Raw genomic sequence first — 23689 nt, 5'->3', positions numbered from 1 at the left:
GTGCGGGAGAAGAAGGAAGCGGCTCACCTCTCGGTCAGGCTGTACTTCCTGTTGAGCTTGCTTGTTTCCTGCTGCCTGGCAGGATAAGTCTGTGGAGAGATTTAATGCTGGTTAATAACACCAAAGGAATGAAGGAAGGCTTCAATTTGGAGCTGAGTGATGTTCAGCACACGTCCCAGCTGAAGGGAAATTGGTGTGTTACTCCACCCTGCAGTGGTGACGGGGTTTAGAGAGGTGGAGGTAACTTGTGCTGAGTGTGAAGCATTTATAAGTCTAAAACCAAACTTGATGAACTACAATGAGTCAACTTTTTATTGTTATATAGATTGAAATGCACTTTTGTTTTTAATATATTCTCCATCTCTACCTTATTTAAGTTGTCTTCTAAAAACGCATTTGTCTGACTTTTAATAATTATATTAACATTTGTTGTGTATTTTTGTGTGATTTAATTGTATATCTCTTCATCTGTACATTTTCCACTCCGAGTTGTTTGTTGTCTTCCTATTTATAACTTTTCTTTCTTCATCACATCACATGTGCTCGAGTGAGGACTGTTTAGTAAGGCTGCTTTTTGTAATGGAAGGGAAGGCAGCGGGACCTTCATAACAATGAAAACACAGGGTTTACCCTGAAGTCAGTTTGCTGTGAATCATCCTTTGCAGTACACTCCTCTGGCTGTCTTCTTTGTGGACAGCATTTGTGATGGACTGTTCCTGCTCTCTGCTTGGATCGCGTGCCTCGTTGTCGTTCTGTGTTTGAGTTCTGCTCTTTTATGCTTTTGCTTTGCATTTGGGTCCTTTTCTCCCTGCACGTAACAGTTTCCTGGGATGCAGTTAAAGAGATTGCTAACCTCATCTTCGCTTTATTGCAGGATGTTTCTGTTTGTAGCACATGTAGCTTTTGTAGATTTGATTGTTCACTTAAGATTTTATTTAGATAGGATGAATTGCTCCTTTCATCTCTTGCACTGTTGTCTATTTTACAGTCAAAGCCACTATTTTATGTCAGTAAAATAAGCATATTTTGCTTCCAAGGAGCCGGACTTATTTCTTAAATTGGTCTTGAGCAATCACTCTCCAGGCCTTCTTCAGTTGATCCATCTACTGTTCACTGAAGCCTCATCACAAATGTCTCAGTGGACCTTCTTAAGCAAAGTAGGGAGAAACTAAAAACTGAAAATCAGTGGAAACAGGTTTGATGGAGTGATGAATCCAATTTTTTACATTATTGGTTCAAATCACTGACAATATGTATTGGAGGAAGTCAGGAGATGGGTCTACGGCCATCTGTAAAACATGGTAGAGGCTCTGTCATGGTTGGGAGCTGCATTTCAGCCGGAGGTGTCGGAGATCTTGTCAAAATTGATGGAATAATGAAGACAGAAAGTCCCATTAGATTTTGATTCACTATGCAATATCATGTGTAAAGTGTCTGACTGGCAACAACTTCATTATTTTTTACCATGATAATGACCCCAAACACACTGTCAGTGTAGTAAAAGCACACCTGGACAGAAAAACCCAGAAGTGACACACTATCAGTCAGGGATTGGCCTCCCCAGAGCCCAAAGCTCAATATACTTGAAGCAGTGTAGGATCATCTAAAGGCAGCCAACATCCAAAGAAGAGCTTTGAGTGTCCTTCAAGAAGCCTGAAGAACTATTCCTGAAAACTACGTAAAGAAGTTAGCTGCCTAAGACAGTTCAGGCTGTGAACTTAGGTGTCAGATGGAATAATATGAAGACATATGAAGGGGTGGCTTAAGACTTTTGCACAATTTTCTAGAAGCTTCCAAAATTGATGTGACTACACAAGAGAAACAGTGAGCAAACTCATTGCACACTCATCGCACACTCATCACACACACACACACACACACACACACACACACACACACACACACACACACAGAGCTGTGGAGGCATATTTTCTGACTGTCTGTGATGCAAATCAGAACGTTCAGATGGTTTTTCTGTTGGCACAGCTGGAAGTGAATTTTACATATTTGGCCGTCACTTGATGTCAGCAGAGCATAAAACCAAAAGATAACAACTAATAATAATCTCTATTTCACAAGCACTTGGATGGCTCTTTGACTTATTATTAAAAGGGACTTAGCACTATTTATGACACGTTTTGGCCATAACTGTTATACAAGAGAGACATTTTTATACAGGAAGTCTGGAAGTGCAGAATAATGCGTTAAGCTGTGAAATAAATGTTGTGGAGTAGACCCCATGCCCTCGCTCTGGACACACAGAACAACTGACGGCTGCTGTCATTTAACCAGGTTGTTTACATTCGTTATTCTGTAGCTCTGCCACTGTGGTGGATGTAAAAAAGTTTTTGTCCATCTGTCATCGACTCCCACCCAGTCTGCTTTCTGGTGATGCTGTTCGGTTCGTTATCATTCTTTACGTGGCTACCGTGCAGATCTCTCAAAGCTCACGACTCTACTGCTGCCTCAGCCTCGCCCTGTTCCCACCTCGCAGACGTCCCTCAGTGGATGCTATGGCTGGTCTTAGTCCAATTTCCCCATCACCTCGTGTATAAAATCATGCCAAAGCTAAAAACAGACTGATAGAAGAATATTAAGCTGGAAACACGGCTGGATTGACATCTTCATCTAAAAATAATTTCGTAACCAAGTCAAGTCTTCCAACTGATCGTAATCTGCTGCCAGCTCAGTGATTAACATGAATTTGTTTCATTTTGAGTATAAATAACAACTGATGGCCTTTGAGGAAGGATATATTGCTTCAAAGAGTACATTGTGTGTTTTTGTAATGACGTGGGAGGTAAAATTAGAAGGGAAAAAAAGGAATCTAATTTTGCAAAACATCAATTGAATTTAAAGGCACAGCCGGCCTCCTTTCACTCACAGACCACAAATACTAAAAGTGGCCGCAAAGATTTTGGTTTCTGTCCTGTATCCAAAACACATGACCACACAGACACACACACACACACACACACACCTTAATGACAGCATAAACCTCACTTCTCAATACAAAAGGGAACTGCGTGAAATAAGTGAATTTTAAGGCTGACCGTCACACCGACACCTGGATATTAGGGTTTCCCCTTATCACCCATCCAGCACATCTGTTACCACTAAAAAACAATGAACCTTGTCAGCGGCAGATTTAAACACACGAGGTTATCGCTGTGGCATCGAACCGGCAACCTTTGACTTGAGAAGAATGCCGACACGGAGGAGGCCGAGGTTCACGGCTCCCCGGAGGCCTCGGTGTGGCAAACCCTCACAGAAGTGTCCTGAACCAAACATATGCTGAACTCAAAGTACATTTAGTCCAAAACAAATGTCAGTGTGGATTGCTTGGTGTCGAATGATGAGGGCACGAATGTGCACGAGTTCACAGAAGAAGTAAAAGTTCAGACGAGGGTCTGTGTCCCCCTAAGTCGAATCAATTTGTGGTAAAGATGTAACCCTACACCGCTATTATCGCTGACACAAGTGTCCCGCCGCTGCTCGTTCTCTCTCTCTCTCTAAGTTCTGCTGCAACAATCTGATGAATGAGAATTTCAGACTGTGACCGCATGCAGGATAAGAGGCTCGGCTTCAAACCCACTGTTCAACCGCGGAGCACTTGGACCGAGCGGCCACTTAGCTCCAACATCCAAGTGAGGCCACTCGATCCCTTTGTGGTGCTGGTTGAAAGGAGCGAGATAGTTTTCGGTCTCTGGTGGTCATCTCAGCTTGGTCCAGCAGAAAAGTTTACTTTTCACTCTCTAAAGAGGTACTAAGTTTCAATGCTGCTGGAACACTGGCTGTGATTCAACTTAGGCAGGCTGCCTCTCAGGATCATCGCCTCAATATGATAACGCAACGTTAACACAGAAATGAGTTTATTGGTAATTATGGCGAACAATGGTTTAGCTTGAGCGCCACTTGTGAATGCATAAAAAGGTGTTTTACACAAAAAAGCAAAATAAATTGGCATTCAACCCAACGAAAAATCATAAAGTCTGACTGACTGAGATAAGTATTTTTAACCATTATTTTAAAGCGAGGTTTACTCAAGCATAAAATAACAGTTTTGCTTAGTTTAAACGTTAACTAAGGTGCTTTTTTAAGGCCTTAAAAAGCAAAAACACAAAGATAAAATCAAAAAGGCGTCACTTTGATCTGTGGTTTTCAGTATTTCCTGTCCACTGTACAGCAAGCGCCCCTACAAACTAAATCAGCGCTGTAGACTAACCTTTTGCCACGGTTAGGTGCACATGTCATGTGACGGGCAGGAATCTCAGCGACCTCGACCTCAAGGTCAAGGTCAGAGGTCAAGTTTTCTGAAAATCATGTGAATGTGGTAATTCCATAAGGAAATTACCCTAGAATCCGGAAAATAATAACATAGGTGTAATTATTAAAAATCTCAGACGAGTTTAAATTTCAGTGACCTTGAGTTCAGAGGTCAAGTTTTTAAAAAAAATCCTTAGTACTTTTACTTCCAGTAAACACATATAACACCAACACAAAAGAGTTAGTAGAGCAATCAAAAAAGTATTACATATTATTATTGTGCAAAACTGGTATACATTTTTTTAAAAACTTCCTGGCTATTCATTATTATTATTATTATTATTATTATTATTATTATTACTATTATTATTATTATTGTTCGATTTTTTAATTTTATTTTCTTTCCAACTGCTCTTAAATGTTTCACCTGTAATTTTCCTATAGGAAAATTAGATGTTTTATACCTTATTATTACTATTATTATACTACCTTATTATTATAGTTTGAACTGTAATCCCACAGAGATCCTTTAACAGAGGCCAAGAATTAAAATATGGAGATAGAAACTTTGCTGGGGTTTCTTCCTGTTAAAAGGGAGTTTTTCCTTGCCACTGTAGCCAAGTGCTTGCTCATGGAGATAATTTAATTGGGGTTTTGGAGTCTTCACCTTACAACATAAAGCAACCATTAGTAGTAGGGTTACTGCAGGTGAGGCAGAGGCAAAATATGAAGTGAACAAGTCAATGAGGGTTGTTTTGTTTAGAAGAAAAGCCAAATGGCTGCTCTCTGGGACTCTAGGTGTTAAAAGGGGACAGTAAACGAAAAGAATTCTACTTTACTGATGCTATCGTATAGTCGTATCTGGGGTATTACCATGTTTCCTGCTCATTTAGTTGGGGCAAGGTAAAAAAAATGGAGTAGACCCTTGGAGCATCCCTCTTACCTCTGCAGATGTGTAGCTCTGTGCTGAGAATCCCGGGGGCAGAGCTTGTCGGTTCTCTGGTCGCTGGGAAAGGGTGCTGACTGGATAAAAAGCTGATCGTGGGACGTGACTCTGGGTTTGGCTGTGTGAGAATATCTGAGGTTTGGGCTGAAAGTTGTGGAAGTTCTCCTTGTGTTGTTGGAAGTCTTGAGTTTTTACTGTGAAGCCACAGCTACGATAACACTCCTGATGAGAGGTGAGCTGACAGTCTTCTTCCCTTTCCTTCTCTCTTTCTCTCTCAAGCTCTTTCTCTCTTTGATTTTGGAGTCGCTCTCGTTCTCTGGCTCTCTCCATTTCTTTTTCCCTTTCCAGCTCGAGCTCCCTTTCCCACTGGCGGACCCGCTCCTCTCGCTCTCTCTCCCGCTCCATCTCCCTCATCCTTGCCCTCTCCATTTCCAGTTCCCTCTCTTGTCTTTCCTTTTCCTGTTGCTTCTCCCTTTCTCTTAGCCTCTCCTCTCGCTCCCTCAACCTCTCCTCCCTTTCTCTCGCTTGTTCCCTCTCCTTTTCTTTCTGCCTCTCCCTGCTGTTATTCACAGACTGCCTCCTGGCCTCCACAGTATTTGAAAGCAGGGAGCTTTCCTGCGGTCTCCCCTGATAGGAATATCTCCTTTGGTTTGGAGGTTCTCCCCCTCTGGTGCTCCGGATAGACCCCAGAGCATTTGAAACAGACACGCCCTTGCTCGTTTGCTCAAAAAACTTCATTCTATCTGCAAACGGAAGGATATCAGAATCTTCCGTTCGAGAACCTGAAGACGAGCGGCCGTATGTTGATGTAGATGATGAGGTGAAAGCACAAACTCCATGACGAGACCCTGTTACTCCTAAAACGCTCTCATTGGAAACTCTGCACTGTCTGTCTTGATCAGGTTCTGGTTGGAGTTTGTGCTCAGGGGTCCAACGCCAACGGCGGGCCTTGCCAGCGGGAGCTGGTTCCTCCACAACTCGGATGCCAACACCAAAACTCGGGGCGCCTGGGTCCAGAATTTGGACAGACCTGGATAAACTATTCTTCTGAGGGTAGGTTAGGGAGGGAGACTGAGTCTTTAAGACATCACGGTCTGATTCACTTGAGGTGTTTGATGGTATGACTGGTTCTGAGGTCTGGGAATCTTGGGGAAGAGAAGGAGTGGCAAATGTAGCCTTGGCACCCTCTTCCTGGGCTGGCTGTTCTGCATCTCCCTCCTCATTGACATCTGGATCCTCCTCCTGGACAGTTTCTCTACTACACAGTAACCCTCCTGGACCTCGACTGCGCTGAAGCTGGGCCTTTTTCCTCTGAATCTCATTGCGCAGGTTGGTGGCAAATCTCTCGCTTCGCCGGCGGTTCCTTCGATGGTTCCTGGAAGAGTTGGACTTTTTTCCACTTGCCTCACCTTCTACAACTTCTTGTTTTTTGTCTTCTCCTTTTCCTCTGTCCACTGCTCTTTGCTCATCCAGTAAGGTATCCATACTTGCAGCAGCACTAAGAGGCTCAAAGTCCCGCTCAAGCATCTGGTCAGAGCTCAGTCTTTCCTGTGCTGACGATCCTGTGCTTTCCCCTGGCACGCTCACAGAGCGACCCCATGGCATGTGATGCTGATCCGGTGTGAGAGAACCGCCATTCACATTCAGCCTCTCTCTTGAATCTTTGTCATCACCATCTCCTTCGAAGAACACAGATCCTGGGGTTGAGCATCGGCTACCTCCCCATTTGTTTGACGTGGCATGAAGGTTGTTTTGAGAAGCTTCTTGGTGTTCACTCATTGGCTGAAGTGATGAAGGGGACCACTGGCTGCTGCAGGGAGACAAAGAGGGCTCAGAAGGGTTTGATAGACTGCATGGTTCCACAGAAGGGCTGTCACTGTTAAACTGCAGCAATTGAAGTTGTGTAGCAAGGAGCTTCTCGGGAGCGCTGTGCCTGTGTAGCACAGTAGAGCAGTGCTTGGTCTGAGTGTGGGAGATACAGGACTGCTCTTGAACCTCGGTGGAGGCTTCTGCAGGCAAGGCGTCAGAATCAGAGGGGAGCTTGGGATTTAAGGAAGTTGTCAGTGGTTCAGAGAGGTTTTCTGAGGTGCTCTCTGAGTTGTAGTCTTTATGAGCACTAGTGTCACATTTTATAAATCTAATATCTTCCGTCTGGATACAGTGCGTATCTAAAGTATCCTTCTCGAAATTCCCACTTTGACCTCCTTCTCCTGGTGCAGGGAAGCCATTATGCATTCCTGATTCAAGATTAAGCGAGAGCTTGTTTTCTTCATAATAAGAAGAAACACCAGAACTTTCAATAGGAGCAGAAGCGCAACGTGGGTTGGTGGAATTGGGATGAATCCGGGTTGCCCTAAAACTATCCTTTCTGGTTGGAGGCTGAGGAGGGTTCCTTTTTCTTTCCATTCCTGTTTCTCCATTTCTTAGAATCTCAAAGCCTCCACCCCTCCGTTCCTGCTCATAGCAGCAGGACGAGGGTCTCTCTTTTACCTCGATGGGCCTTGGTCTCGGCCTAGTCAGTGATCTGGACTTTTGTGTGATCAACGGTGCCTCATCTTTGCCCTCACTAGGTGACTCGCAAAGGGTTGAGGTGTCTCTAACTGGGTAGCCTTGACAAGACAAGAGGTTATCCATTGAGTTGGCTTCACCGGGTCTCAGAGGGACTGTCGCATAGTCAGATGTGTTTGAGCTGGCGGAGAAGGAGCTGTAGGCAGAGTCTCTCTTATTGTTGAAGAGGGTGGGATCGACTGGTGAATTATGGGAGTCTGAGTATGGCTGCGTGGTGGGTGTAGGTGTGTCCAAGCTCTCCATGGAGCCCAGGGAGCTGCTTCGGTCAGTGGAGGAGTAAGGTCTGGACAGCTGACTCCACTGCATGGACAAATCACTGCAGAGAGATGGAGATGCAGAAGGTCAAACGAAATGTTTCAAAAACAGACACTGGGTGGTGCTTTGGGGTATTTTGCAGACTAAATAAGCAAACTAATGCCAACTTGATCTTTGGACAACACATCAAAAACTATCCAGATTTTTTCCAGAAGGTATTTTTTTTAAAACAAGGACTTTTCTGTATTCATTTTGAAAAATATCTCTAATCACCAGTTTAAGGTGTTGTCAAGATTATGGCAAAATAACAAGTAAAAATATAACCCTAACCATAAAGCAGTAACACTGCACACAGTCTGATAAAGACAAAAAGAGAAATGCACTCAATGGCCAATTAAAATGCAGCTTCGTTTTAGTTTTAAAAGCAAAATTAACCCTGCGTGTGTAGTCAATGATCAGTGGTGTATGCAATCGGCCCAGGTGTTGCCATTGCTGCTGATTAGATACATGCTACCTCTTCCACAGTGCCTGCAGAAATGTACACCAAAACACGTGCGCCAAAATATCGATGTATGTGAGGGTGGGATCATAGGGTTAGGGGTGGGGTTAAATCTAGGGCTTGGGGTCATTACCACTGAAGACTTCAGAGGTAGTTTTATTGGTATTATTGAGTTTTGGGGAACTGTTCAACTACTCTTTGATTAGCATAGTTAAACAGCATTATGGATTTAGGGTTAAGCTACTTGCCATTATTTATTATCAAACAATTCACATCCAACACGTAATTGGCGACTCATCTAAAGATTAGGTTGGGATTAACATTCACTCCTGTTTTAGGAATTTTTACTAGATTAAAAAAACTTTACCCTTTGGGTTTTCCAACACACAAAAATACGCTGCCAAAAATTACCTCATTTACTCTAACCTGGATGGGTTGACCCTACCAGCTTCATTTAAAGTAGTTTAAAGGTTTTTGCTGGGGAGCTGAACTGTAACAACTGCAGGGAAAGGCGGAGAAAAGTCAATACAGTATCAAAATCAAAGTAAATTTTAATGTTCTCTAAGCAAATTCATGTGGTTTCCAGAACACTATGATGTTACTTCTTGACTGACAAAACAGTTAATGCCTTTAAAAGCTACATATACGAAGTCATCTTTAATTTTCATACTGCAAGTTTCGATTACCCCGCCCTTCACATCCCATCCATACAACATTTCCACTGAACAGCTGGTGGATCTGTTTTCTATCAGTGGTGAGCTGAAGATCCACGGCAGCCCCATGCGTTTTAAAGCCCCTCAGAGGAAGCCTCTTTAGGCAGAGAGGGATTTCCTCCTCATCAACTCACGCTGCCTACAGTCAAGATGTCTAAGTCATTCCTTGATTCCTCTCATCCTTTTTCATCTTCCTCTTTCATTCCTTTCTTCCGATTTTTGTCCTACCCTGTCCCAACTTCTTTACATCAAATGCACAATATATACCCCCCCCCCACCACACACATATATATAGCTTTTAAAAACCATTTTACTTTCTAATAACTATATATATAGCCAAAAAAGAGAAGCGTCTGTATAATATAATCTATCCTAGCACATTTGATTTAGATAAGAAAAAAATACTCCCCCAGCTGAATCAAGAGAGAAAAAAAGGCAGATGAGAAACAGATGAGGTATCCCTTCTAGGGCAGACAGACATGCAATAAATGTCATATGTACTGTATATCAAATGTTGCTCAATGGACTCAACTACCCGCCACTCAACCGCAATGTTGGGTTTGAATTTGACCTGTGACCCATGTTACACATCATCCTCTCGAGCTCTTTGGCCCCCCTTGTAGTTTCGACTGTTTATTAGGCCAAAAATGACCCCGTATCCCCCAAATGACACACAGGAAAAAGAACAAAAGAATTCCCAACCATCTCAACTTCATGGAGAAAACCACACGAGACAGAATAACAGGGAGCAAAAGGAGAGCTTAGGCAGCAAGGATAGAAAAATACACTTCGCACATGTTGTCTTATCAAGCAGGCTTTGAGGGCACCCAGTATTCATGTGCTTGGTTCAAATCCAGTGCCATAAAGGTTCCAATAAAAACCTGCAGGCATTTTTATTGTGGTATTTCTTTTTCCTGTAAAGAGGAGAGAGTGGTCACTCACCCTTTTGTTATTTCTTTGGTGTCTTATTCAAACAATGGGGAAAGTTGCCAGAGGACGGGTTACAGGAGACAGAGATTTCTGAAGGGCTTTGATCTCAAACCAACATGGGCAAGACAACCAGCAGACTATCTCCAGGCTGCTGCTTGTGGTATTTATGGTTTACAATTCTTTGCTTCAGAAACTTCAGTTGTAAACTATTCAACCTCAACTTACTCTTTTACGCTAAATACAAGTTTTATGCTCATGTATTCCAATATTTTGATGATTTGTAGTACACGTATTGGTCATTTTCCTTTCCATGCTCTTACCAGTAGGCTCTATGTACATGGTGTCTCTCACATTAGACAAGATGTTTCTGTGTTTGACAGCTACAGTTTTCCAGTATGGCTGGATAATGTAAGAATTATATGAGCCAACTCTTAAAACTTCACTGGCTTTTGGAACATGAAGAGGAATTTATGTCCTTTATATAATGATCATGGGGTAATAAAGTCAAGACTTTAAAGTCAATAATAAAATTATTGCAAGTGACCTTTAACTCATTAATATGCTGTATAACAGAAGTTGTTTAGAGCTGCATATCTGGATATGTGGATCCAAACAATGCCTTGAGGGAACTGTGCTACTGTGCCATATAAATAAAATTCAATTGAACTGAATATTTGGTTTGATAGACTTTTACACCAGAAGCCATTTCTGATGCAGGGATCTGTGCCAACTCCCAGTTTCAAACCAAAGATCTTTCATGTGTTATGTGAAAATGCTATGAAACCACCATTAAGCTGAAGCAGCAAACAACAGCTCTGCAAAATAAAGCAAACATGGAAATGCCGACAATTGCAGTTTCTCTAGTGTCCATCCAGACATGTTCAGGCATGTTCATCAGTCTCAAGCGTTCAGTACTATAATGACATAAATGGGAGCCCTGGGAGTGGTGCAATATAAGTGCATAAATCGCTCAATAAGATCACGGGTGTAAAACAGTGAGACACAATACTCCGACTGGCAGGGTGGAAAGTACGCTTCATTATGAGTTATGAGCATGAGAAAACAGTCTTTGAGGGAAGTGAGCAATGGATGGGAGAGGAGAGGCTTCTGTATAGGTTTGACCTGGGTGACAGAGAGAGGAAGAGAGGAAATGAGACGGGAGCTGGAGAGGAAATGACAGTCACTCCTGCCCAATCAGACGCAATGTGGAACATGTGAGTGTGAGGTTTGACGAAGATGCACCAGCACAAATACACAAACGCATGATGTGAGAGTTACAAAAGGCATACACACTCCTGTAAATGTGAAAGCTGGACATATTTTATCCCTACTTTACTTATTGCTTACACATGGTTAGAGCAAAAATAAAACACGCACACACACACATGGACTGTACAAAATGTACTCTCCTTCACACAAACACAGTTTATTGAACGTCTTCCTCTCTTTGTCCACATTTTCTGGGAGTCACACGACATTGTCCAGAGTTATGCCGGGAGCTGCCTCCTCATCCGACTGATGAGATCAGGCGGGAGAGCTGTGGGAATAAGAACCCCCCACGCACACATCATGTGGGACTATTAAAACAGTGGTACGTTAGATCACTGATTGCTATCAAAAGGAGAAGAACTGACAAACAAAGACATAAAGGCTATTTTTACTGTGAGTCAATATACAGGCGGAGGGGACTTCCGTGTGCTCTTTGAAGGAGTACAGTGTAGCTTGGTGAGATCATACTCTAATACAAAGAGTTTTATTCAACCTGACTATCCGATTCAATTATTTGTCACTGATGTATTACAGTAGCAGAAAAAAAAATCTCATAGTTAGACTCAGAGCTGAAGTAATACTCGTTGATTAGGGAAATTTTCAATAAAAAGTAGCACTTTCACTAAATAATTAGTCATTTACACATGCTGCTTGACAGCTGGCCACCATATTGGATGTGCTGCACCCAGCGGTTGATGGGGAAAAGATGTGTAGTCCCCAACTGGATGGCAGTGGTTCCTGGGGGTTTCTGGCTCTCGCTGGGTGAAAATTCAAACTATGATCACAGCAATATGTTAGCAATCAAATAATCACAAGAAGGTCTGCCAACCAGTTGGGTGACACATGTTTTTCCCTAGTGACAGGTGGTTGCCAGGGGGTCACTGACTGGTCTGAAAATCTGTGTGACTGGGACTTGAGCAGTCCCATCGACTGCAATCAACCTCTGGAAACCACTCACAGCCCATCAGGGAACACTAATTTTTCTCTCTTGGTTGCCAGATGGTCATGGATCAGTCTCTAGGCCTGTGTAAGTGGGACCTTAGTCAAGAATACAGTTTATGTACAATGGTCTCCCACCTGATATTTTATATGGGCACATGGGCAAAACACTGTCAGAGGGCCAGAAACTCAACAAAAGGCAGCTTCATGTTAATGAATTTGGAGGGGAATGACTAATGAGTCTGGACTGCTGTTTAACTTATTATTCCAATTATGTGCACAAACAAATCTTTTCTGTCATGAGTTTGAACATTGCAAGATCCCAAATGATGGATAAAAAGCTGTCTGTGCTGCATGTTTTAACATCGGGTGGTCAATGGGTGGTCAATGGGTGGTCAGGTATAGTAAATAATTTCCTAGTCTTTTGTTTTATTTTAGAGTTAAACCAGTTTGAAACATTCAAAAGTCTTTTGGTGTACTGATATTCCTTAAAAGAATCACTATTTAAAAAAAATCATTATCTATATTCTTTTATAGACGAAGGCATTTATTCTGACTTCAAATATTCAGTTTTAATAATTGCAAAATTGTCATCCTGGAGTCCATATTAAGACATGTTTTATGCTAACCTAAAATGACAGCAAACTGTGATTCTTTTAAAAGAAAAAGGGAATCTGTGGATGTTTTTGGGCTGGCTGTTGTAAAATGATGTTGTAGATATTGAATTCAGTGAGTTTAAGGTCATTCAGCACCATGTTTCTCATGTTTTAATTTAGCCAGATAAGTTCAACATCAAATGTATGAAAAGTGGGATTTAATTTAAAAGTAATTTTGAATGGAGTCATACAGGACTTTTATGACTTAGTAGTAAAAAAAAGAAAAAGAAAAAGAAACCTGAATACTTCCACAATTTAGAGGTTTAGCAAAGCTGGGCTTAATGACATAATTATCTACTATCTCATGGGTCAATGAACAATTGCTAGAGTCCGAAGATCTGTAATTGGTACAGATTAATTACACCACATGGCAGGAAGATATGATACTGAAAACACACCAAACTTCAGCCGAGAGGGCGTCTGAGATGAACCCATCAGCAAAACAAGGTTAGCCATTAATACGTTGCTGTGCGATTTGGATTAGTCGCTGTGAAAAAGACCACACTGGAAAAAGTGTGACTCTTTCATGAAGCATTCAAATGTTTGGTGTCCAAAACTCAAGTGTACACCACCACTTTTTAAAAACTCTGCTTTTCATCAACATCTCAACTGGAAAGGTGAATTACTTAAACCTTAAACTTACTTACTCCACCCCATTTTAGTGTTATTCTACATCTTTCTTAAAACGTCTTGATTCAAACTGCAACTCTTAACTGCAGAAGGCCAAATAACAAAACAAAATCCATCTGAATTTGTTGTTGCATCCTTTTCACTTTTTAAAACCCCGAGGGCTCTGAATGGATTTGCCACCGCAGCAGAAAACATCTTGTCCCCCGCGAGCAGACGAACAAAGAGCTGGTCCCCAGAGAGATCTGATTGGTTATTGCTTTGGAATGTTTAAATAGAAGCCAAAAATAGACCTGCTTCCTGTGTGGGCCATGTTGACATTAAAGCAGTGATGTCACCTGCTTCCTGGCAATTGTTGGCTTTAGGGGCACAGTCAGAGTCATGGGGACCTTTTTTTTTTTTTTTAAATCCCAGGTGGTGACTTGCAAATAATGGGATCATACTGTATGACTAATATAAAGTATGATGTTTTTGGTGGAACAGCAAAACCTGATTTGCTGTAATTCAGATGAAGATGCTCATCTTATATTCCCCAGCTTGTAATTACTCTTCCCCTCACTGAGGAAGCGACAAATTAAAGCCAGGAGAAAAACGAATCCTAAAAGAACCTTAAAATCAGAGATATCACTGAGCGCACCATATAAACAACGGCTTTACACGGAGATCATCTGAAACACACTGCGTCAGGACTACATCAAAACATCTTGCATAAACCTTATCGGCAAAAGGTCTATTGTCATTAATAGTCATTAGGGAAACAAAGTGAATATCTCTGACCTCTTCAGTTGCTTAGGCCCATTTTACACCTGCCATTTTTTGTGTGCACTGCATGTTATGCCACTGCTACCGCGACCAGGTTGATGACACAAGTGTACGATCCTGTCAGATTTTACTGCCACTTTAATTTATAATATAACACAATTGAGGACTAAGAGGGTGTTTCTATGTGTTTAAAAAAGTACATTTAAGGGGGACCTATTAATCTTTTTTTGTTTGTTTTCTGTCCTGTTATATATTTTTAATAATGGATGATCATAATAAATAATTAAAAGTTTCAAATGATGAGGTCAGCGTTTGTGCAAGTATTAACCACAAGGCAAACGCTCAGGCTTAACACTCCGCTTCAGTTTTTTTTCTATTCTTGGCTCCATATGATGTCAAAAAATATGGAGCAATACCCTTTATTTGGTATTCCAACTCTGTAACATTCAACTTCTGTCTGCTCAGGAAACTGAATTTCCTGGAGGAACCCACCCAAGGGATTAATACAGTTTTATCTAATCTATCTAATCTAATCTAAAATACAAAAGGCCCTCTCACTTGCTTTCAACCCTTTCTTTGAGCCAATCAGAAGAAAGTTAGTTTCAAGACAAAGGTGCTAAAACAGCTTATTTCAGCTAGATGATGAACTGAAGGTCTGCACTAAGGCTCACTATAGGATCTATTCCAAAATCGAATCCAATGTTAAAAATATGGAGCTAGAACACAAACGCTCTCGTGTTGTATCTTATATCTGAAAAAACATCTTGACTCCCTCACGGGGCTCAGCTCAGACCCAGCAGACCACTGGGTTTGTGCACCACTGGAAACCCTGAGGCCCATAAACATCACGCTCACAGGCTTCATGCTATAAAGACTTATGTAGTCCAGTGCCAAATGTCACTATCAACAATATCAGTCAGTATGATGAATGTCTACCTCGACCTTAAGCGATATAGTACACTTCGAAAGTATGTAAATATTGATTAAACCAAGTGATTTATTGCTCAAATCATCTTTCAAACAAACAAACAAAGCTCCTGCTACTTTCACATTCTACATATGTAAGACTTACATCACTGAAAATAGTAAGGCTTTTACTGCTTTACATAACTGCAAGCTTCAACATTTAATATATTCATTACGATAATTAATTTAATTATGAAAGCAATTCCCCGTAGTGATATAATCGTGTAACTGCATTCAAATATAGAAAATCCCCCATAGAGCACAAACAGAACTTTACATGAGCTCGGAAGATGTCATTGAATAAAACCCACCTTTTTATGGTGGCTTTTATTGAATGAAACCTAAAGGCTAGAAAAATTGTCAGAAAAAATTAGAGACCCACCTCTCAGGAGAATGCAAATAAACAGCACCACCTACTTACGAGACACATAAAAACTTTCTTCACACGTTAGCTCACCTGTTGTCAGTCGTGTGCCAGGGTAGTGTGTAAGGGCCGGGGTGGAGCTGCATGGCAGGTGGAGGGGGTGGAGGAGGGGGGAGAGGTGGGGAGTCGGCAGTGGGGAGACAGGGTGGTGTTGGAGGAGGGGACGGAGGGGGAGGGGGAGGGGGAGGGAAGGGCAGCTCCGACAGCTTTGCCAGGTGCCAGGAGTGAGGCCTGATGAAAGGGACACTACGTCTGTGGAGAAAAAAACAAAAACAAAAAAACACAGGTGAGAATCACGTGTTTAATCAATCAATCACCTGATCAGAGAGGAAAGTAACAGGGCCCTGATAGCCAGTTTACCGGCAGTTCAATGGTACCTACTGCAGTGTCCCTGTATTACAGGAACACTGCGTTCTTCTACTAAAACACATCCAGAAACATCCTTTAGCACCACTTGAAGGCCAGTTGAATTTAGAGGACTCCTGAGATTTTGGTCAAACATAAAGAAGCTGCTGTGGTGTTGTATTTCCCGCCCGGATGCTTCCAGTGTGTCTGTATAAATGTGAAACATGCTTTTCCCCTGGCAACTAATGTGATTTCCTTGTTTTTAATAGGGCCGGTTTTCCTTTTTCCTACCTACCTCGTGTCTATGGGATCTTTTTACCCACCACTTCTAAGCAGGATGTCTGAATATGATTAATATAGGCAAAATGTATAAGATGACATGCTTGTTTGCAACCACAAGCCTAAGTGTCTTGGATCGTAAGAGCTCACATAAAATGTATCCCTATAGCGGCAGCGCCTTGCCAACCTAAATTCTGTGGAAACGGCTTCCTCGCAAGCTGTTTGGACTTCAGCGCTATGCCCATTAAAAACTCATCTAACGTGTACAGTAAGCCCTCCGGTCTGATCTAAAGCCAGGCATTCCAGTGTATCCCAAGATATTCACTAAGTCCCTTGTTCAGACTTCCGATCACATATGCTTGCCAGATTCAGCTCAGCCCCCCTGCAGACAGACTGCCGAGATGGGCTGATTGAGCAGAAGAAAAGAGTGAGAAGACCAGACAGTTAGAAATGTTACATTCCTCAAGTTTGAATGGACCTTTATGGTGGTAATCATATCTTTAAGAATAACACTGACTTGGAAATACTGTTGCTGGATGGAAATAACATACTCCTAGTTCCTCTATAGAGAACAGGAACTAAGAGGTGTGAGCTTGAATCAAACTGAAGTCAGAAAAGCTGGGAATTTGCTGAGAGACTTCACCCACTGAGAAACTGACTTTAAAAAAGACAAAAGGTTCAAGTATCTGGTGCAAAAATCTTAGATATAGAGTATAACAATTAATAAGCTTTAGTAAAAAGGAAGTGTTTTTGGAACCAAAAGGACGCTTTTGGATATTTAAATCAAAAAAAATCTCATAAAATTCAATTTGAAATTATTTTCTTTATTGTATTTTACTTCATTTTGACTTTTTGCCACTGACTTTGACTCGGCTTGTTTGACTTGACATTTTCTTTTACCTAGTCATTGAAAAATGCCATCGTCAGTCAAATAACAACTCAATTAACCTAAAATTTCACAAAACCTAAACTGGCTCGCTCCAATTTCAAATACACTTCAACCTTGACTGGCATTTCGTCATTTGACTCGAGAGCTTGATTTGTCCCAAAAGATTTAAAAGTGAGTTTGAAAACACCCGAAATACCAACTGGATGACATGGTGGATAATTATGACAAAAAAGGGCCAAAGTTTAATTCCCAACAACACCCCGATGAAAGGACTATTAAGGTCATCAAGCACAAAGTACAAAAAATGTAAAATTAGACTATTTTGGAAAAACATAGGGAAGTACAGTTTTGGGAGAAGAATGCAGATCCTGGCACCAAGAGGGAAAGGAAAGGACCATTTTTGCATATTATTGTTTATGATAAAGCAGGGGCAGGAGACCCATTTCCAAAATAAACACTCCAGTTTCCTGATTCTGGCTCCTTAAGAGGGATTTCTATCTGAAACCGCTGATTGTTCAACTCTGCTGACAATGTCCTTAAATTATCCCCTGAGAAAGTTTATGCAGAGCCTGCGTATGTGCGTCTACGCTCCTACGTGTATGCTGCACTATGTGTGGGAACTATCCAAACTTGACCAGACAAAATACCATTATTGAACAAAATACAAACATTGGCAGACCCCCCCATTTCTCACTGCCACCTCCTCAGTTTCTCCAAGTTTAGCTTTCCAGAGAATGATTACTGTGAAAAATCAAATGAAGTAATGCCAAAGTCAGATGGAGATGGTATGCACGACAAGGGGTAAAAAAGAAAGGAAAAATGTGCAGCTTAAAAGAAAACAGAGTGCTAATCTGCTGTTGTGCAGCAATGCAGGGGAGAAGGGAAAAGCTCTCCAAAACCACAACGCCAATCAGTGCGTTTCCAAAAGGCTGAGAGCAGCAGCCAAGAGGGCAGCAGTGATCAAATTAGGGGATTTACAGCATGAAGAGCTGCACCTCCAACATAGGAATACATAAGTGTTCTTACAAACTTGACTAAAGTGCTGTACAGCTTAAAACAAAACCAAAACAGAAAGTTTCACAGTACAAAAACTTGGATGAATGACTAATAAAATATTATTAAAAAAAAATAATATTTTAATAATAATATTACGAAAACAGCTTTTTAAAAAAATGTCACCATAAATTTTTGGTCAAAGATTATTTAAAATGAAGAAGACTGTTTAGTTCAAGTTTCCTAAACCAATTATTAAAACACAGGGTTTAAATTAAAAGCTGTGTTTATGTCAGTTACGAAAAAATGAAACAACTCACAAAGGACTTAAACATTGGTGTTAAATGTACACTGTAGGTATCTTTTAACTGAAAACTCTTAGGAAGCCCTACATCCTAATCTGACATGGACCTCCATAGAAATCTACATGTCGCATCAATGCAGCCCACAATGACCATGATTGGCCAGTTGCATATCCGTTGAGTTCCCCTGTTCATTCTCAGATGCTTTCTTTCAGCTTCATAGAATTATGGGTAATCTCGCTCTATTTCCTGGAGGGTTAGTTTCTGAACTACTGGAATGGATGTAAGGGAATGCACAAAAAAGAACAGCAGGGAAAATCTAAGGGTATATATATACTGTATATACATGCTACAGCAAGAAACTGACCATAAGAAAAACGGCTACCCAGGAAGTGAACAAAAAGTCCCAGGGAAAAGAACCTGTTTTCCCTGTTTAAAACTGTTTATATTTTTGTTATTTGGACTTTTTGGCAAAAAAAAAAAAAAGGCAAAAACTTTAACCTAATTTACTCAAAACTGTTCAAGATCTGTACTACATTATAGTAACATTATTATAGTAACATCCACAGGGACTCTTTTATTTATTAAAAACAGGAAACACACAAAGGACCCGGCTCTTACTGTCCTTTTAACCACGGTGACTGAAAGATCTGGATCAACGAAACAGGCTTAATGATAAATCCACAGAACTCCCACTTTCCTGTTCCTGACACTGTAACCCAATTGGCTACCTGTCCCCCAACTGCCAACAACAAGCAAAGAGGAATCACATGAAGCACATTTTTCAAATAATTCCCTGGCACACCCTGAACAGCAGCTTGTCTTTGACGTGGAGTCAAAGTTAATGAGATAACAGATGATAATTGTTCCGTTTCGACCGCAACCAATTGGGAAATTCAATCACGTTGGCTCTACGTAGCGAGCTTCTACTTCAAAATGTATTCTCTGGGAGTTATGCAGGTTTTTTAGGATCTTAAACAGAAGAGCTGGACGGAATGAGAGAAGTGGCAAGGAGACGAAAAGAAGAAACAAGCTGGCGACAGCAGTCAAAGGCCGAGAAATGATAAATTCTCAACTCTGAATGAGCCTCTATTAGAGGATCTGCTGGAATGTCCCACTTAATGGTCAGCAACGGCAACAGCTGACTGATACCGCAAAGGTCACAGCGCATAATCTCAGTCACACACACTGTCTCAATACAGTACAGAACGAATGCCAGAAATGCGGCTGGACAAACAAGTAAGGACTGAAACTGACTGAAGACACTTTGCTTTGGAGACAGGATGGATTCAGTTTCTTTAAAGATTCACAGCGACAAGAAGCTGTGATTTTAAAATGAGCCAGAGGATGCAAATGTTCAGATTATTCCTCGTAAGTTTGAAAATAATGTTGCATAAAGGCTGTCAAACTTACCAGACTCCCCAAGCTGAAGCGTCCACTGTCAAACTGATCGGGTCTCTTCACAGCTTCCCTGACAGCCACAGTTCAAGTTCAAAGACACTCTGCTGCTTTACATCCCATACACAACACTCTCTTGCTTTTATGGTCACAATTTGGAAAGAAATTCGTCCTCAAGCCAGCTGAGGTCTGATAAGAGTCGATGTGTGACTTGAAAGTGGAGTCCAAGCCAGAGAGCTTGTTGTCCATCTGAGGAGGTAAAGTAGGTGGCAGGTTCTGACCAGGAGGGAAAAACCAACCGACAAGCCTCATCTCCCCTCTCCCTCCTTTTCCTCTTTACTTCCTCCCTTGCTCCTCTTGCTGGAAGACAAAACATGACTATTACTCCCTCCTGTAATCTGCATTTCTCTCCTTACTTCCCTCCCTCTCCCTCTCCCTGCCTCTCTCTCTCCCATCTCATTCTTTCCCTGCCTCTCTCGCCCCCTCTCAGGCAGGATGTGTGAGTCAGTGAGGGAGGAAGTATTGTGAAGGGCAGATAAAGTAGCGCACGGCTGCTAGAATAATACCCAGAGTTCCACACTGTTATTGTCTGACGGGGGTGTTCAGAGGTACTTCCTCCTTGTGTGTGTGTGTGTGTGAGTGTGTGCACACGTGTGTTTGCAGAGCATGAAAAAGACATCGAAAGAGTAAAGACAGCAGAGACTGCTGGAGAGACATTGGGGGGGGGGGGGGGGGGGGGGGGGGTTACGCTTTGGCAGAGAGATGAGAAAAACAAAATGTGGTGAAGGAAAGGGAACGTAGTAGAGGATGGAGAGGTCTGCAGAATAATTATAGACAAACACAATAAGTGGTGGTGATAGATGGACAGTAGAGAAAACACTGTGCTACCGATAAGAAATATTATCCTTTGCAATTCAAAAGGACAGAGCAGCTGGCAGGAGGAAAAAAATTGGTCAAATTCTAGCCTCTGTCTCAATTTTGGCTCCCAATGATTGAGGAAACAGGATTAATGGGGGGGGGGGGGGGGGGGGGGGGGGGAGAAAAAGCTATTATGATATCGAAGGTTTAGTTTTGCCTTGTGGTTTGTACCTTTTTCCATTGCAGTGGTGCAATTCTGCTCCTTTGTAAAAGAACTAACTCATTCAATGTTAGTTTCACCTTAAACTGTGATTGCTAAAAGAACTTCTGGGAGTACTACAAGCAGAGAGCCGAGTACAGCTGTCTCAGACACACACTTAGATAAGCCGTAATAAGTTGTACCTAATACATTTAAAATGTAATTTTTAAGTTACAATTTAATACTAGTATTTACAATTTGCTAAAGTATCAATGGGTTACAACAACAACAAATGCATTACAATCATATCTTCATACATTGTTTTTCTTTTTTCATTTAAAGCACATTGATTTTTAATTTTTAATGTTATATTATGATGATTCTTTTTGGAGAGTGGGTTTTGGATATACTAAAACAAACAGAACAAGAAACAAACCTAACTGTTCCCAGTAGGCTTCTAGTAGCTTAAATTATATTCAAGTGTTGTTAGAAGAAAAAAAAAGCATCAACCACATATAAATCCCATCACGGCATTCCCAGTTTAGACTCTAGCTGGGAATTTACCATGCATGTCGTTACTGTACTGCCTTATTGCTCATTTCATGTCAACTCTCAACCAAAGCATGAAATGCCATTTATACTTAAAATACACAATTGAAAAACCACATAACATGACAGCTGAAATACTTTTAAACTAAAGCTAATGATGATGATACCAAAATTACTTTTTCAATTAGATTATAAAATGTTGGAAAATCCCAAATTCACAAAACAAGCCAGAAAAAACTTCTGATAGGTTCTTTGAATTGCATAAACAGTCCAAAAACCAGATGTTAAGCAGATGTTAAATTTACTGTGGTTGCCTTTAAGAAGCTGAGGCCAGAAAATGACTGGATTTTCCTTTCTTTAAAAAAAAAAATACTAAACAGATTTATCTTCCAACAAGTTTTTTCAGATTAATCTATCAACTGATTACTCAAGTTTCAGGTTGAATTCAGCTTGTGGGTCAAAGTGGACATTTTTTAATTTTAAACCAATTTAGATTTGGGGAGAAAATTTCGCACAGTGTTGGATAAGAGAGATGTAGAAAGCTATATTTATGAGGGTTTCATATCTTTTTTTCTTTTACAGATACCGTGAGGAAAACTTAACTAACCTGCAGTCAAAATTTAAAACTGTTGGATTGTTTGCTCTGCGCAGCAACAGACCACCAAGGCACGCTTAAAGAAATTATGATCATCCACTGATTCCAGTAACAGGTGAACCAAGCCAAACACCCACAAAGTTTATATAAAGATGATCTTTCAGAGGGTAAACTCAGCCTCAAATCTGCATTCTTCTTGATGACCCACAGGGGGCAACCAGTGTGGCTGCACAATTAAGTCTGACTATATAGATGTCTATGGGAAAATGATCGTGCTTCTCACATGACTTATGATCTCAGTAAACAGTTTCCTTGTGAGTTTGCAGTCCCCAGTCACAGCTTCAAGACTTATTTAACGTGGTATGACGTTGATTTTGCAAATTATGGTCCAATTTAGAGTAAAATCAGGCTTTTTTCTGGTTCAGAGTAAGTCTTTGGAAGGTGAATATTTTCACTTAAGGTAAGTACTTAAGTTGATTGGTCTACATTTGCTTAGCATAACGAGTCTTCGTTACCTTACTTAGTCACCGTTTTCCTGTTATTTCCAGCCATTTGATAAACAACAATAATGTGCTTTATGCCTGCGTACATTAAACCTCATAGAAGCAAACGGTTAAAATTTCCTTTTGGTGTGAGCACAAAACCTATTTGGTGAGTGCCAAACACTGAGAAACACTGGGTCTATTTTGTGATTGACAAATGTATACCTTTTGAGCATGCAGTATCGCTCACTTTTTATGTTTGATATCCAAAGTCTAAGATGGCACTCAGATCCAGGCTTCAAAAACAGGAACCAGTGGTCACTGTGACTATTTGCACCTTTTATAAAAGAGTCTTTTGTTTTTTTTTTCTTCAGAGGGTAAATTCACCTTAGCGGTGTCGGGCTAAAAGTGTATCAATGTCACTATCCCCTCAATACTGACCAGACATGAAGCTTGCAGAGCAAACAGCAAGAGGTGAGTGTCCAGCATGAACGGTGTTAAAGTTTAACCAAGCACACAACCGCTGATACTTAATAACATGAGGCCCTCTGTGGGCTTCAAAGGACTTCCCGGAGACGTATATCTCCTGCAGACCCCACGGAAAGCACACTGTGTACATGCATGTGGGGAGATTCCTTACATTCCCTGTCTGCTCCGTCAGGGTCAAGGGTCAACTATGCTAGAAAGCCTTAAACAAGCTCACCTCCTCCCCTCTATCCCCTTTGTGTTCGCATGATAAGAATCTATTTGTTTGCTTAATGGGTCTCTCTTGTGTGTGTCTGCATGCAATCAGACCCTTGTTTGTTTGCCTTGCAGCCCCTCATCACCATTGATTATGGATTTCTGACTGGTACCCGCTCGTAGGCATGTATTTACTGCGTAGACACAGGCATGCAAACATACAGGCTAATTCCAAAGGGTTAAACACACACATACACACACAGCTTTCGCATACCAGGTAATCAGTACAGTGAGACTAG

The 23689-nt window shown here is 41.2% G+C and overlaps 1 protein-coding gene across 1 annotated transcript in view; it reads right to left on the bottom strand.

The window, feature by feature from the left end:
• The window catches only part of shroom4 (shroom family member 4), a 107403-nt gene that overhangs the window by 12871 nt on the left and 70843 nt on the right, over positions 1-23689 (bottom strand). Inside the window, exons 3-5 of the mRNA XM_087835422.1 lie at positions 15854-16072; positions 5210-8096; positions 28-89 (exon numbers count right to left, since the gene is read on the bottom strand). Of these exons, the coding sequence (XP_087691548.1) occupies positions 28-89; positions 5210-8096; positions 15854-16072 (3168 nt within the window). The remainder of the gene's footprint in view (positions 1-27; positions 90-5209; positions 8097-15853; positions 16073-23689) is intronic.

This window comes from Neolamprologus brichardi, chromosome 3 (genome assembly GCF_056152115.1).
Source record: "Neolamprologus brichardi isolate AB-2024 chromosome 3, ASM5615211v1, whole genome shotgun sequence".
In the NCBI taxonomy this organism is placed as follows: Eukaryota; Metazoa; Chordata; class Actinopteri; order Cichliformes; family Cichlidae; genus Neolamprologus; species Neolamprologus brichardi.
This window is presented reverse-complemented; position numbering and strand designations above follow the sequence as displayed.